Source organism: Trachinotus anak, unplaced genomic scaffold, assembly GCF_046630095.1.
Source record: "Trachinotus anak isolate AG129_WGS33_773 ecotype Australia unplaced genomic scaffold, CSIRO_AGI_Tana_v1 ptg000005l, whole genome shotgun sequence".
Taxonomy (NCBI): Eukaryota; Metazoa; Chordata; class Actinopteri; order Carangiformes; family Carangidae; genus Trachinotus; species Trachinotus anak.
The window spans coordinates 9381292-9394413 of NW_027273856.1; the positions used below are offsets into that span (position 1 = coordinate 9381292).

The following is a 13122-nucleotide window of genomic DNA, read 5'->3' on the forward strand; positions in this document are numbered from 1 at the left end:
CGGGCAACAACATCCCCAGGTTCACTGATTGTCAGTTCGTTTGTGGTGTAGATAATTTTGTTGCAAATAGGTTTGTTGATATAATACTCTGTGCAAATTTCCTGCAGGTCTTGCAACATTATCTAAGGCATCTTGTGTCCAAACCAAGTTATTTTAATTTATGATGTGCTTACACTGTACATATTCCTAAATGAATTTGTGATTAATCAGATTCCCACAAACCAACTGACACATGGTATTCTGGCAGAGTGGCATTTTTTTGGTTTCCATGTCTACAGACAAAAACATAATGAAAGAGCCATGTCTGCATACGCTGAACTTGTTGGGAAATTGAGAGCGAAAGGGAACGTTCACAATTGGGTCAACTGGGGTTTTTGCCCAGCACTTCCTAAAAGACATTTCCGGTCATGGACAGATCATCAGTTCATTTCCACTTTGTTAAATTGTTGATTCCCTTTACAACAGATCATATTTCAACATATTTCTGTGAGGATCAAGCTTGAGCTCTTCATTTCTTCAAACATATTCCAACCTCATTAATTCCATTCATAATCATGTTTCTTTGGCCATGTAAACAGAAAAAAGCATCATAATAAAGTTCTGTGTAAATGAAGCGCTAAAGGAATATTTTGCATTATTAGTTCATTCATTTTTTTCATTTATAATAATTTATATAAATGATCTGTGGAGTATTTACAAGGAGAATCAAATTCCTACAGCTTGATTTCTGACAAGACACAAATCTGTGATATCTCAAAGATGCAGCTGCACTGTGAACATTAAGCCACTGGTTCTGGTCAATAAAACAACTTTCCTCTAATACAGTTAAACCGCATTTCATGTTGACATTTCCTTATTAGTTTTAAGCCACACTTACACTGTTGTTGTCCCGTTTTTGAGAATTCAACACTATTGAAGCTATTTAGATCTGAGCCAGTGGGTCCTGCAAAACCACAAGGTTCAGCAGCAATGTGATTATCCCCATCATGTGATCTACAGCTGGGGTATGAAAGAAGGCTTTTTATATGAGCTGTAAGCAGTTCTCAGTGGTCTGCATGCATTGAGAAGATAAACCATCTCCTCTTCAGCTCGGTGAGTCCAACTAAAACTGAACAGATATGTGATGCAGCTATATTTGAGCATTTGACCAAGTAGCAGGAAACTTGAAGTACCAACGTGTTGTTATGATTGATCACCACTGTAAAATGTTCTAGCAGCATTCAGACAGTCAGTTAGGAGGAAAGTCACATTATGACCAATACTTTACCACCAGTGTGGAATGGAACAGAATCCTTTGCTGGAAAGTAACTGACATGCATTCGCAGTTGCTCTCTTTACAGTTTATCATCAGCAGGCATGGGTTGTGGAAAACACTGACTAAAATCCATCACTCACTCTGTTTCTTTACAGTGCTTTTGAAACAATGAGCAATTTTGAATTATGTCAATGGTAATGTCAGTGCCTCTCAGCGAGATTTAAAATAAAGAGGCCTTTCAGGTGACAGAACTTACTCTGTGGTGGCAGTTTTGGGGGTCATAACTTTATGGCCTCTGGTTGTGACAAGCTCTGGGATGTTTTTAATGAAAGCTGATTTTGTTTTTCACATACAGTACATCTTGTATTAAAGTAATGTTATGGTGTCAGGTAACCATCACTCTGCTGTCTCTGTGAAATGTGATTTGTACACTTGCTAAAATGCATTTCTGTTTGTGTACAAACTAAACAAATGAGATGTGTGTCTATCAGTGAGCTTTAGAGGTGTTGGTACTTTGGACAGATCCAGGCTATCTATCTTTCCCTGCTTCAGGTCTTTATGCTAAGCTAGGCTAATCACCTAAGCTTTGCATACAGCGTACTGGCATGAGATTGATGTCAGTGTCTTGTCATTTTAGACAGAAAATATTAAAAACGTTTGTAAATCCATAAATTGAGCAATCAAATGATGAACTAATTAAACCGTTCATGATCACTTATTTTTTGTCTTAGTTTTTGTAACAATAATATTTATGACATATTCAACATTAGTCCACATAAAGCTGGAAGAATTAGGCAATAAGGACAAAGAAGCCATATTTTGCAGGGGTATTCTATGGGACTGTATTACACTGAATTGGTGTTATATTGTTATTGTTATATATTGTTTTGCAGGCAGATGGGATGTGAAGTATACAGTATATTGTACGTCTAAACAATAAAATGTATAATTTATCAGTTCTATATAGCTGATGTTTTAGAGAGAAAAAACAAAGATCACTGCTTCCAGACTCTTTCAGACTCTTCCCTGTGGCATACATATCTTTTACACATTTGTTTTGGGTTTTTTTTGTTTACTCAAGGTTCGATCATGGCATAATCATCTGACTTCTCTTCTAATCTTCATCACTAAAAGCTGAGGGCAGCTGAAGAGAACACAGTGCAGGGGTTTTTGTCATGGATCATCATACTTCAGGCCAACACAGTCAATCCAACCACGTCTCCAGTTTTCAGTGGCTGTCTTTTGCTTACCAGGGCCTGACAGAAATCCCTTATGAAACTATCCTAACACAGACAGACACTCTGGAGGTGCTGGACCTGAGTTACAATCTGCTGGATGAGTATCCTTTTCTTAGTGACCAGAAGCTAAAGGTCCAACTACAACAGCCATTCACTTCCATGTATAGTCTGCACCCTGCAACACAGTCAATCCAACCAAAGCATGCGGCCAAAGTTCAGGCTATTTAGAAGAGAAATACAAATTAAAGCTGCACTAGTCAATATGTTTATATTACGATTGATAAAATGATTATATGTGATGTGAAAATTGCTGCTGGTAGCAACAAACTCATATCAACAATGCTGTAGTTCTCTTCAGGTCTGCACAGCTTTTTAGCCTCAGTTTGTTTGTGTCAGGCTGATGAAAATGTCCAGTATTCCCTCTCTTTTATGTTTGTTTTTGGTCTCCACCAGCTCCTATCTGGCTCTGTAGCTGCTAAATGTTCTCTTACTGTGTCTTTCTGCTGTTTGCTGCTGAGCAGGCCCTGTGGTGGGTCTTTTTTTCCTGGAAATGAGGTTAATGAGAACCATGAGAGTGAACCAAAACAAGTCTTAAAACCAATACAAGTTTCTGAAACAGGCTACAACGCTCCTTACAGCTGAGGGGAACTGCAGAGTTGGATGACAATTCTGTGTGGGTTTGTCACTACGAGCCAGACCATTAGACACAATCATTTGAGCCATTGTTGATGTAAAAACATTGATTAGTGCAGCTTTAAGGACCAAACATGCAGCTACTTGTCTGTGGCCCAAGCTCCATGCATTAGATTTACATTCAGACATAAATTAACCTTCATTTTTATTGACTGTGCATCACTTCAAACAACATACAGAATTATAGACCACACCCTTCAAGATAATGTTGGTGCATTTGCCACTGATCACACAAATAAACATGAATTATAAATCACATTTCCCCGGTAAATGACGAGCCTTAGAAGCTGTAGTTCAGTGTGTTCTCCTTCATTCAGTCTTTATTGGAACCCGGCTCTGCTGGGTCAGCTGGAGAAGCTCAGCACTCTGATTCTAGACTGTAACAACTACACGTCTCATGTGAAGTTCCCCTACATGCCCAGTGTGACCACACTGTGCATCAACAAGAACAAAATCAACAACCTGCCTGTGTTTGTGGAAGAAATCCGACGAAAGTTCCCAAATATCAAGTGAGCCTGAGGTTGTGTGTCATTTGTGGAGATGATCTGGAGTTCATGTTGCTGTGTTTACATATATGCTTCTCTATTCCTTTATAAATAGGATCCTCAGTATGATGAACAATGATGCAGCACCTAGTTATTTCAATGGAGGAAGTCTGACCCAGTACAAAGACTATAGGTGAGCATCAACTTCTTCTGTTTTTTTTTTTTTTTTTTTGTCTCTGATCATGAAACCACAAACAAGAATCTCTTTTGCCTCTGCTGTTTACCTCACTGTACCATACTTTATAATGTATTAAAATAATGTTCTAGGGTGTAACTTGACTTTATGCTATAACTGTGCTTATAAGCAGAGCCATTCCATTTCTCTGCAAATCTGGTGATGTCAACAACCTTTGACAATTAAATGTGAGTGTCTGATTAAAGTATTTCTAGAATCAGTAAAGTTGGCTGCCTTCAGGTCAGTAAAAATGACCAAATAAATAAAAATAAAATTCATTACTTCACCAACAGAATCAAACATCTAGCTCTTCATGTTGGAAAATAAAATGTAAATAAAACAAATAGATCCAACAAGTGTGATTTAGTCGTTTTAGAGACTGTGTTTGGTCTCTCAGGAGTTGGGCTTGTTTTTTGGTTGGACTTCTATTCCTATTTCAGTATCACTTGTTTCTGAGAATCATGGCTGCTCTTACATTAGGATACTGAAGTGCTATGGTATAAAACTACAGATTTTATATTAGAGAGAGGTGGGCAAGCAAACGTGAATAGTTCATCTCAAATGTCCAAGTTCCTGCGAAATCAAGCCACTGTTGTAGAGGTTCTGGTCTTTACAAGTCTTTAAACTTGAGCAGTGGCGCCCCCATGTGGCTCATTATTGTAAGAACACAGTGCCAAAAAAGCATGGTGACACAAAAGTATACAAATATACAATACCAGCATATAACATCAAGACAAGGGAAATGGTGGGCGATGTGAGGGGTGGGGGAGGGGTCACAGGGTCCATCATATATATACTGAGGTCTTGGAGGACTGATACAATCATTTCCTCTTACTGTTGGTCCATGGTCTGATTTATATACCAGGAATCAATAAAAAGGCCAGGTCTCTTCTCCAGTGGACAATGCTGCAACAGATGCATCAGTGTTCCCTCCTCATAATAACCATACCAGCATTGTACTATACAACCAATCCTCTTCAATATGCTCTCTCTCTCTCTCTCTCTCTCTCTCTCTCTCTCTCTCTCTCTCTCTCTCTCTCTCTCTCTCTCTCTCTCTCTCTCTCTCCCTCTCCCTCTCCCCCCGCCTATTATCTTTGTTTTTTATGCACACTGCAGTTCTGAAGAGGGCTTGCTCAAAATGCCAAATTCAACTGAAAACAAAATGACACTTCAGACTGATGATCAGGCTGCTGTTCATCCCTCAGTCTGAGCTGTACCATTTTTGGCAGATATTTGCCAAACTGCTGTATTTACAGTATCTGTAATATATACATATATAAGGTCAATCTGTATACGACAAGTCTTGCTAAACACAATGTTTTTCACTCTGCCTTCATAGACAGTATGTCATCAGTCAGATCCCAGGTCTGGAGATTCTGGATGACACAGAGGTCCTGGAGAAGGAACGAGTCCAGGCTAGAAAGACCTACAGGCTGCAGCAGAGCAGTCACAGCAGCAGGAAGAGGAAGGAGGATTCATCCAGGAAACACACACTCATGCAGAAAAAGTCTAATACTGTCATGAAACAATAGAATAGACAAGCTTTTTCAACCCTTCCCTTAAAATCTCCCCTTTAGTATAACACTGTCAACATTATCATATTATCTTATGTTCTGTAGCTGCTTCTTCTAACTTGTATTTAAAGCTGCCAAATGTTGACACTCTATATTCAAATCCAAACACCATGTTTTACATAGCTGCACTATCAAATTAAAAATGGAAATATTCTACATTTCATGTGCATCATTTTCTACACCTTTCACCATAATTCAGTCTGAAATATTTCACATTTATGGTTTAGAAAGTGATTGTTATTCATAAATACCGGATCAAGCCTGTGCTACAGGCTTTGGATACTTCTGGGAAATAGTAAAATGTGAAATCAGAAAAAAGGGGAAATTTTTAGTAAACTTAAAAAGTTTGCAGATTTGTTATGCAGATTTAAAACTGTTTTTACAATTTAAATTTGCAAAACAATTGTGAAATTTAACTAAACAGGAACTGAATGTGAATTTGCTATTTACAGTGCATCCGAAAAGTATTAACGGTGCTTCACTTTTTCCACATTTTGTTATTTTACAGACTTATTCCAAAATGGATTAAATTCATTTTTTACCTCAAAATTCTACACACAATACCCATAATGACAAAGTGAAAAAAGTTTGCTTGAAACTTTTGCAAATTTATTAAAAATAAAAAACAAAAACTATAACTTGTACATAAGTATTCACAGCCTTTGCTCAATGCTTTGTTGAAGCACCTTTGGCAGCAATTACAGCCTCAAGTCTTTTTGAGTATGATGCTACAAGCTTGGCACACCTATTTTTGGGCGGTTTCTCCCATTCTTCTTTGCAGATCCCCTCAAGCTCCATCAGGTTGGATGGGGAGCGTCGGTGCACAGCCATTTTCAGATCTTTCCAGAGATGTTCAATCAGGTTCAAGTCTGGGCTCTGGCTGGGCCACTCAAGGACATTCACAGAGTTGTCCCGAAGCTACTCCTTTGTTATCTTGGCTGTGTGCTTAGGGTCGTTGTCCTGTTGGAAGATGAACCTTCGCCCCAGTCCGAGGTCCAGAGCACTCTGGAGCTGGTTATCATCAAGGATGTCTCTGTACATTGCTGCATTCATCTTCAACCTTATATAGACAGGTGTGTGTCTTTCCAAATCATGTCCAATCAACTGAATTTACCACAGGTGGACTCCAATCAAGTTGTAGAAACATCTGAAGGATGATCAGTGGAAACAGGATGCACCTGAGCTCAATTTTGAGTGTCATGGCAAAGGCTGTGAATACTTATGTACATGTGATTTTATTTTTTGTTTTTAATTTTTAATATATTTCACTTTGTCATTATGGGTATTGTGTGTAGAATTTTGAGGTAAAAAATGAATTTAATCCATTTTGGAATAAGGCTGTAACATAACAAAATGTGGAAAAAGTGAAGTGCCGTTAATACTTTCCGGATGCACTGTATAAGGAGAAAACGAGAGGTGGTATCATTAGTTCAAGATGGTGAAAAATACAAAATGTCTTTTTGGGTTAGAGGAGAGAAGTGCTGAATTTGTGACGATAGGTAAATTGACAATTAATAGCAACTTCTCATGTTGTCTCTTTCTCAGATAATATTTAAATGAATATAAGCAAAATAAATTATGAATTTAGAGATTTTTGTGAAAGGGAGATATCTTTATCTGAAATTGTTGAGTACATTAAAGGTCCCATATTGTATAAAGTGAAATTTCCATGTGTTTTTTTATTATAAAGCAGGTCTTTGTTCTATATTAATACTGTGAAAGTATCAAAGCCTCAGTCCACAGAGAAACGCACACAGCTTAAAACCAGCCGTCAGGACTTCTGGAACTTTTTGATTTCACAACAAAGCAGTCACTGCCCTAGTTACGTCCCAAACCCCGCCCACCTGGACCCACCATCCAACCTTGCAGGATTTGGTTTCTCTGAGTGTTTACCTGAAATCTGCTATATTTTTATTGGATCAATCAAGCTGAGCCTCTCCTCTGATTGGCTCACATGTGTTTTACTAGAGCTCCAAAACAAATAATTTGCTTTAACTTAAATCATTTGCTTTAAATTAAAGCAAATAATTTCAATCTTAATTAAAATCTTTTAGCAAAAATAATTTTCTTTAATTTTTGCTAAAAGACAAAAACAAGGGTTAAATCTAATATCCAATAATAATCCAATTTCTCTAGCTGTCCAGTATCTCAGTTTTTGTATTCATTAGTTACCCAGTAATAGGTACTTGTGATAAAAAGAATCAACCCTTTCAAAGAATAAATGCATTAGGAAATGATTTAAATGCAGTGGCTTGTTAAAGATGGTTTAAAGGTTTAAAGAAGAATTAGGATACATCTGTTTAATTTCCAGTTAAAACTTGTAATCTGTCAGGTAGTCATTGGGAACAGTGACATACCTGGGCATCATCATTTGTAAGAATGTTGACGTCAAATTAAATTTTGACCTTATTATTGAGAAAAGAAAATTGAAATTGAGTTTGTTGTTAATGAGGGATACTTCTATATATGTTATGTTCCTGTTACAGATGGAATTTCTGGATCAGTGTACATCTCATTGTCACTCAGCATCTCAACAAATGTTACAGTGGAGTTGGATAAGATGCTGTGTGAATATATCTGGAGGAAAAAAAAACATTATCATAAAAAAGTATTTATGTATTACAATAGTATTACATTATAATACTTTTGAAATGAAGTGAATTATAGATCTTTAAAGAATAGTATCTGGACACACATATATAAAATATATTCAGCCCATACTTGGGCCACAAGCTTCTTTTCCTCTGGCCCAGTATATTCCACAGCATGGATCTGACCCACATACAGCTTGACTGTCAGATGCTACTTCCACATCTGGACCAGTTCTGCCTCACATACAGAAAATCTTCCAGCTGTCAGCCACTCAGGATAAGATGTGGAAGTATATGGGCCAGACTTTGGCTGAGGACCCAGGCATATGTTGCCAGAAGCTTCATTCTGCTCTTTAGCCTGGACATTAGTATATAAACACAATTTAAGTCTTTACAGGTACTTTATCTGGAATTATACAGATATTTTACACAAATGAAATCATCGTCTGATGTTTTGTTAATTGGTCGATTGGTAAACTAAAATGGTGTGTTGATAGACTCACCACAGGTTCACTGTAATCTCACATTAGTAACTCTCAGCACATTTTTATTGGAGATGTTGATATTTAGAGTAAACCCAGCAGTAACATCCTTGAGACACCTTGTTAAACCTCCTGCAGCAAAATTCTTTTGGTCTCTTATCATGGGTGATTTACAGTAGAAAAAGGCTGTCACACCGCGGTGAGGTCATGTTGGTTTTTTTGTCCTGTCTCCATGTCTTGTCTTGTCATTTCCTGTTTTATTTTGAAAGAGTAATTCTCCTCTCGTTTCAGGTCACTTGCCCTCCCTTGTGTGTCTTGGTTTGATTGTTTGTTTGTTTCCACCTGTCCCCTATTACCATGTGTTTAAGAGTCTGCGTCTCCCCTTGTCTGGTGCCAGTGTGTCGTTTATGTCGACATTCATTCACAACGATCTAGCCTTCCACAGCCAGTGGAAAGTGGATCAGTGCAAAGTTATATCAACAATATAGTTCAGCTTCCTATCATTGGCAAAGTCCACAGCCACAAGTCCAAACCCTACTCTAATTAGTGCGCTTTTGAACTCAAGCATTTAATTAAATCACATGATAATGATAAAGGAAGTATAAAGACTCACAATGAATGGACTTTGGATTCCATTGGTTTGAACAAAGTAGCTTTAACCTGTTTTATTGTGTTTGTATGACAATCGTTATTGTACTTCTGTGTTGCAAGTAAAAATAGCTTTGAATTTTTTTTTTTTTGAAAGAGCAACAATCGGTGGGAAAATGTCCAACATTCAGCTGATGTGGCCAGTCCAGCAAAACAGTAGAAGGAACACCGTGTGAACATGAGGGTAGCATGAAAAACAGTTCACCCAGAATTTGACTATGAAAATAAGATGTAATGCTAGATACTACAACAAGGGCTCAGGAACCATGAGGACTTTGTAAAAGGTAGTTACACTGCTGAAGAGCTGCATAGATGCCCAAACAGGTGGGGGTACGCCATGCCAACCCCGCAGACTCAAGATCCTGCCCAGGTGTCACAGAACCATGGGCAGTAGACTCATATGAGAGGATACTTTTACCTGCAGTTAGTGGCAATTCATGAGGCAGCTTCATTTGGTTATGTTTGGCCCAATAATGCTGAGAGCTGCAAGAAGGACGTGGGGATACTGAGTGTTGTGACAAAATCAGTGAGTGCATCTGTAAGGTGGTTTTCCTGTTTGTGTAACAACAGCGCTCTTGTTCTTTGACCTTCTCTTGTCTCAGACTTTGAGGTTTTGTTAGTGCTGTGCTGAACTAGGTTGATGCAAATGTCTCCCTGGACAACCTCCTTCCCCCCAGCCTCTCAGACACCAAAAAGAAAGTCTGTAAGACTGTTTAACTACACAGCTACATTTAATGTAAATTTTATTTTCCATTAAGGTTTAAATCCATTTTCAAATTATTCTTTTCTCTACATTTACACTTTGTGTTGGCCTAAAAGAAATGTATCTAAAAATACTGGAACAGGCTTATAAAATACTCATGTGAATTTTTTAATTGTAAAACTCCTTCATAGTGGCAAACAACTTTAAATTCCTTTAGAAAATATAGGAGACATGATGTCCTCAGTTGTGTGTCGAATTAAAAGGAAAATTGAACATATTAGTGCAGTAAAAGATCATTTTAAAATGTGATAAAAGTCACTAAAATCATATAAGAGCATGAGGATGAGAGCAGTTTGACCCTGGTTTATCTAATGAATACAATAAAGGATATTAGGAAAAGTAAAACTCCTGTACTTCTCATAGTGTATCACGGTGGACTGATGTAAAACCAAATCCAGAATCTGGCACATTGTATTATAGGATGGTTGGCAAGAAGCAGTGTACATGTCATCTACAGTCCTTTCTTTGTTACATTGTTGAACATTTTGAGGGCAGTGTTAATTCAATCTTACGCTCTAAATTTTGACATTCAAATAAAGAAGCAGACAATAAATATAAGACACTCGTAAATAGGGAGCTAGACAGGGATGGAAAATGTTTTGAAACCATTGTAATTTTATCATTTATTTGATATTTCTGTTTTCAGCAGCCTTTCTTGATTGTCGTTTTTTTCTTTTTAAAACCATCATCATCAAAACATCAACTAATCTATTCAGATGCTTGACATAGTTTTTTAGGCTGAGTGGAACTTCCCACAAGGGGTCAACTGGGTAAACTAGCCCCAGCCCATGATGTGTAAAATGGGTGGAATGCCCCTTTAAAATCTTAATTTTACTTAAAATATGTAAAGTTCCACTCTGGCATATGTTCTGGATAATGTTAAGTAACTTTTAAAGATGTTTGTTGTGCACAAATGTAGATCAGCACTTTCAGTTCTACAATATGCAACGTAAAAGCTGTCAGACAGTTTCATACCATCAGCGTTTTGTTCAGTTTGCCACAAGCAACAAGTGTTTACTGTGCTACAGTCAGTTTCTTAAAGCTCCTATAGGTGTCTCCAAACTGTCGTCAGCTGTCACCACTTCACTGTGGAGCAGCCAAATGTTGTGTGTTCTTACTCAACAGGTGCATGAGGGAGATAACAAACTGATTCACATTATCAGTGGTCCCAGGAACCTAAACTCCAGAAACTGTTTGACCAGGGGAACTACGTGTACTGCAGTGGTCTGTCTAAGTTGTGAAATGTTGGCTGTTTCTACACAGTTTCCCTCCTGATGACACACACCAGCTTTGTTCCTATAGTAACTCCTTCTCTTCTCTCCACGCTTTTTAATGCCACAGTGTTTTCATATCAATTCTCCTCTCTCCACTACTTGTTATCTAAATTCCTTTCTCTACTTGTGCTCGACTCCCTGCCTTGGTACTGGATGTTCTTTCTGTGCCCCCCTCCCACCCCCGTCTCTTTCTTTAAATGCCCACAGCTCCCAGTGCTAAGTAGTCCTTTACTGTGAAAAACAAGTGTTTCCCAGCTGATTCTGAGCATGAGCAGTGGTGTGCCAAGCGGGCCAGTTCCATGAGCCATGAGGCCCAGCTGGCTCAGCTATGCAGCAGGTAGAGGCACATACCAGCACAGAGACATCTTCTGTCCTTTCTGTGGCTTCTAAATGCTAAAATCTAAAGAATCCTGTCAATTACAATATTATAAGTTACATTTGCAGGTCTCTCTGCCTCTGGAGCAGCAGGATCCAGATCCACCACTACTCATCATTACTATTAACCACTGTTATCTGTCATTATTATTGATAACACTATTACCTATACAGCTGTTCTTGGTCTCTCTCTCTCTCTCTTTTCTCCTCTCTCCTCCCCCCTCCCCCTCTTTCTATCTTCTCCTAAACCCAACCGGTCGAGGCAGACACCCCCCCACCCTGAGCCCGGTTGTGTTGGAGGTTTCTTCCTGTTAAAAGGGAGTTTTTCCTCCCCCCTGTCGCCAAGTGCTTGCTCTTTGTGGGAACTGTTGGGTTTTTCTCTGTAACAAAGTAAGGTCTTGACCTGACCCTGTAAAGTGCCTTGAGATAATGTAGAGTATGATTTAGTGCTATACAAATAAAATTGAATTGAATTGAGAATAGCTGAAGGTTGGTAGCTATGGCACACTGGCAGCTATATTTAATCAAATTACCAACCCAGCACATGGACATCCATGAATATTTATTTATAGCATATACAACAGTAATTTTAAGTGCAAGATATCACAGGTTTTTGTGTAAACTTTAATATAACTACAATACATACAAACAAAAAAAAAACAAATCACATGAGTCAGTTTTACATTTCGCTCAGCCTCACAGAGGTGCTGATGTGGCTGTTGGCTGTGTATTTGTGTTTGTGTGCATGTGTGTGAAGTAAAACTATATTGTCTGCTGCTGAATGATGGGAAGGAAGCCAGAGTCCCCCTTGCTTCAACAGACAGCGTCTTTCTGTGAACTAGTATTTGATGATTCCTCTGAGTGTGTTTGTTCATTCACAGGTTTCAATCTTGTTTTCCTGTGTAATGACTCAAATTCCAGGTAATAAATACACAAACACCTTAATCAGTGAGCTTTACAAGTGTTGGGAGGAGTATTTTTGAACTTTGGACAGAGCCATGCTAGTTATTTCCCTCTGCCTCCAGTCTTAATGCTAAGCTAGGCTAATCACATCCTTACTCCGACTCTGTAATGCACAAGAGTCTGTGAGAACAAAGGTGTTTTGAACGTGAACATTGTCTCTGCCAATAAAACCTTACAGATCTTTGATACTGATTCATGAGGATTCAGACTTGAGAAGCAGATTTGATACTTGATTTCAATCAAAACCAATTACAGTTATTTGTTTGTCCCTGTATAACCAAAGTGAGAGGTGTGTCTATATTCTCAGCATAAAGTCAAACACGTTTTCGGTGAGTGTTGGACTCCAGCAAGGTTGCCCCTTGTCTCTGATAATGTTTGTTATATTCATGGACAGGATCTCAAGGCGCGGCCGAGGAGAGGAGTATTATCTTTATCAACTGGTTATGTACCGCAGGTTTTTAAAGTTGCAGTAATTAAACCTCTACTTAAAAAGCCTACTCTTGATCCTGACGTTTTAGCCAATTATAGACCTATATCCAACCTCCC

General features: G+C 38.3%; 1 protein-coding gene across 1 annotated transcript; it reads left to right on the top strand.

Annotated features, from left to right (window-relative positions):
- Window positions 1–1016: 1016 nt before the first annotated feature.
- Window positions 1017–5638, top strand: LOC139621605 (leucine-rich melanocyte differentiation-associated protein). The gene is made up of 5 exons (XM_071478274.1): window positions 1017–1092; window positions 2337–2594; window positions 3504–3695; window positions 3787–3864; window positions 5246–5638. Exons 2-5 carry the CDS (start codon window positions 2431–2433, stop codon window positions 5436–5438), a joined length of 627 nt encoding a protein of 208 aa, XP_071334375.1. The 5' UTR covers window positions 1017–1092; window positions 2337–2430; the 3' UTR covers window positions 5439–5638.
- The last annotated feature ends 7484 nt before the right edge of the window (window positions 5639–13122 follow it).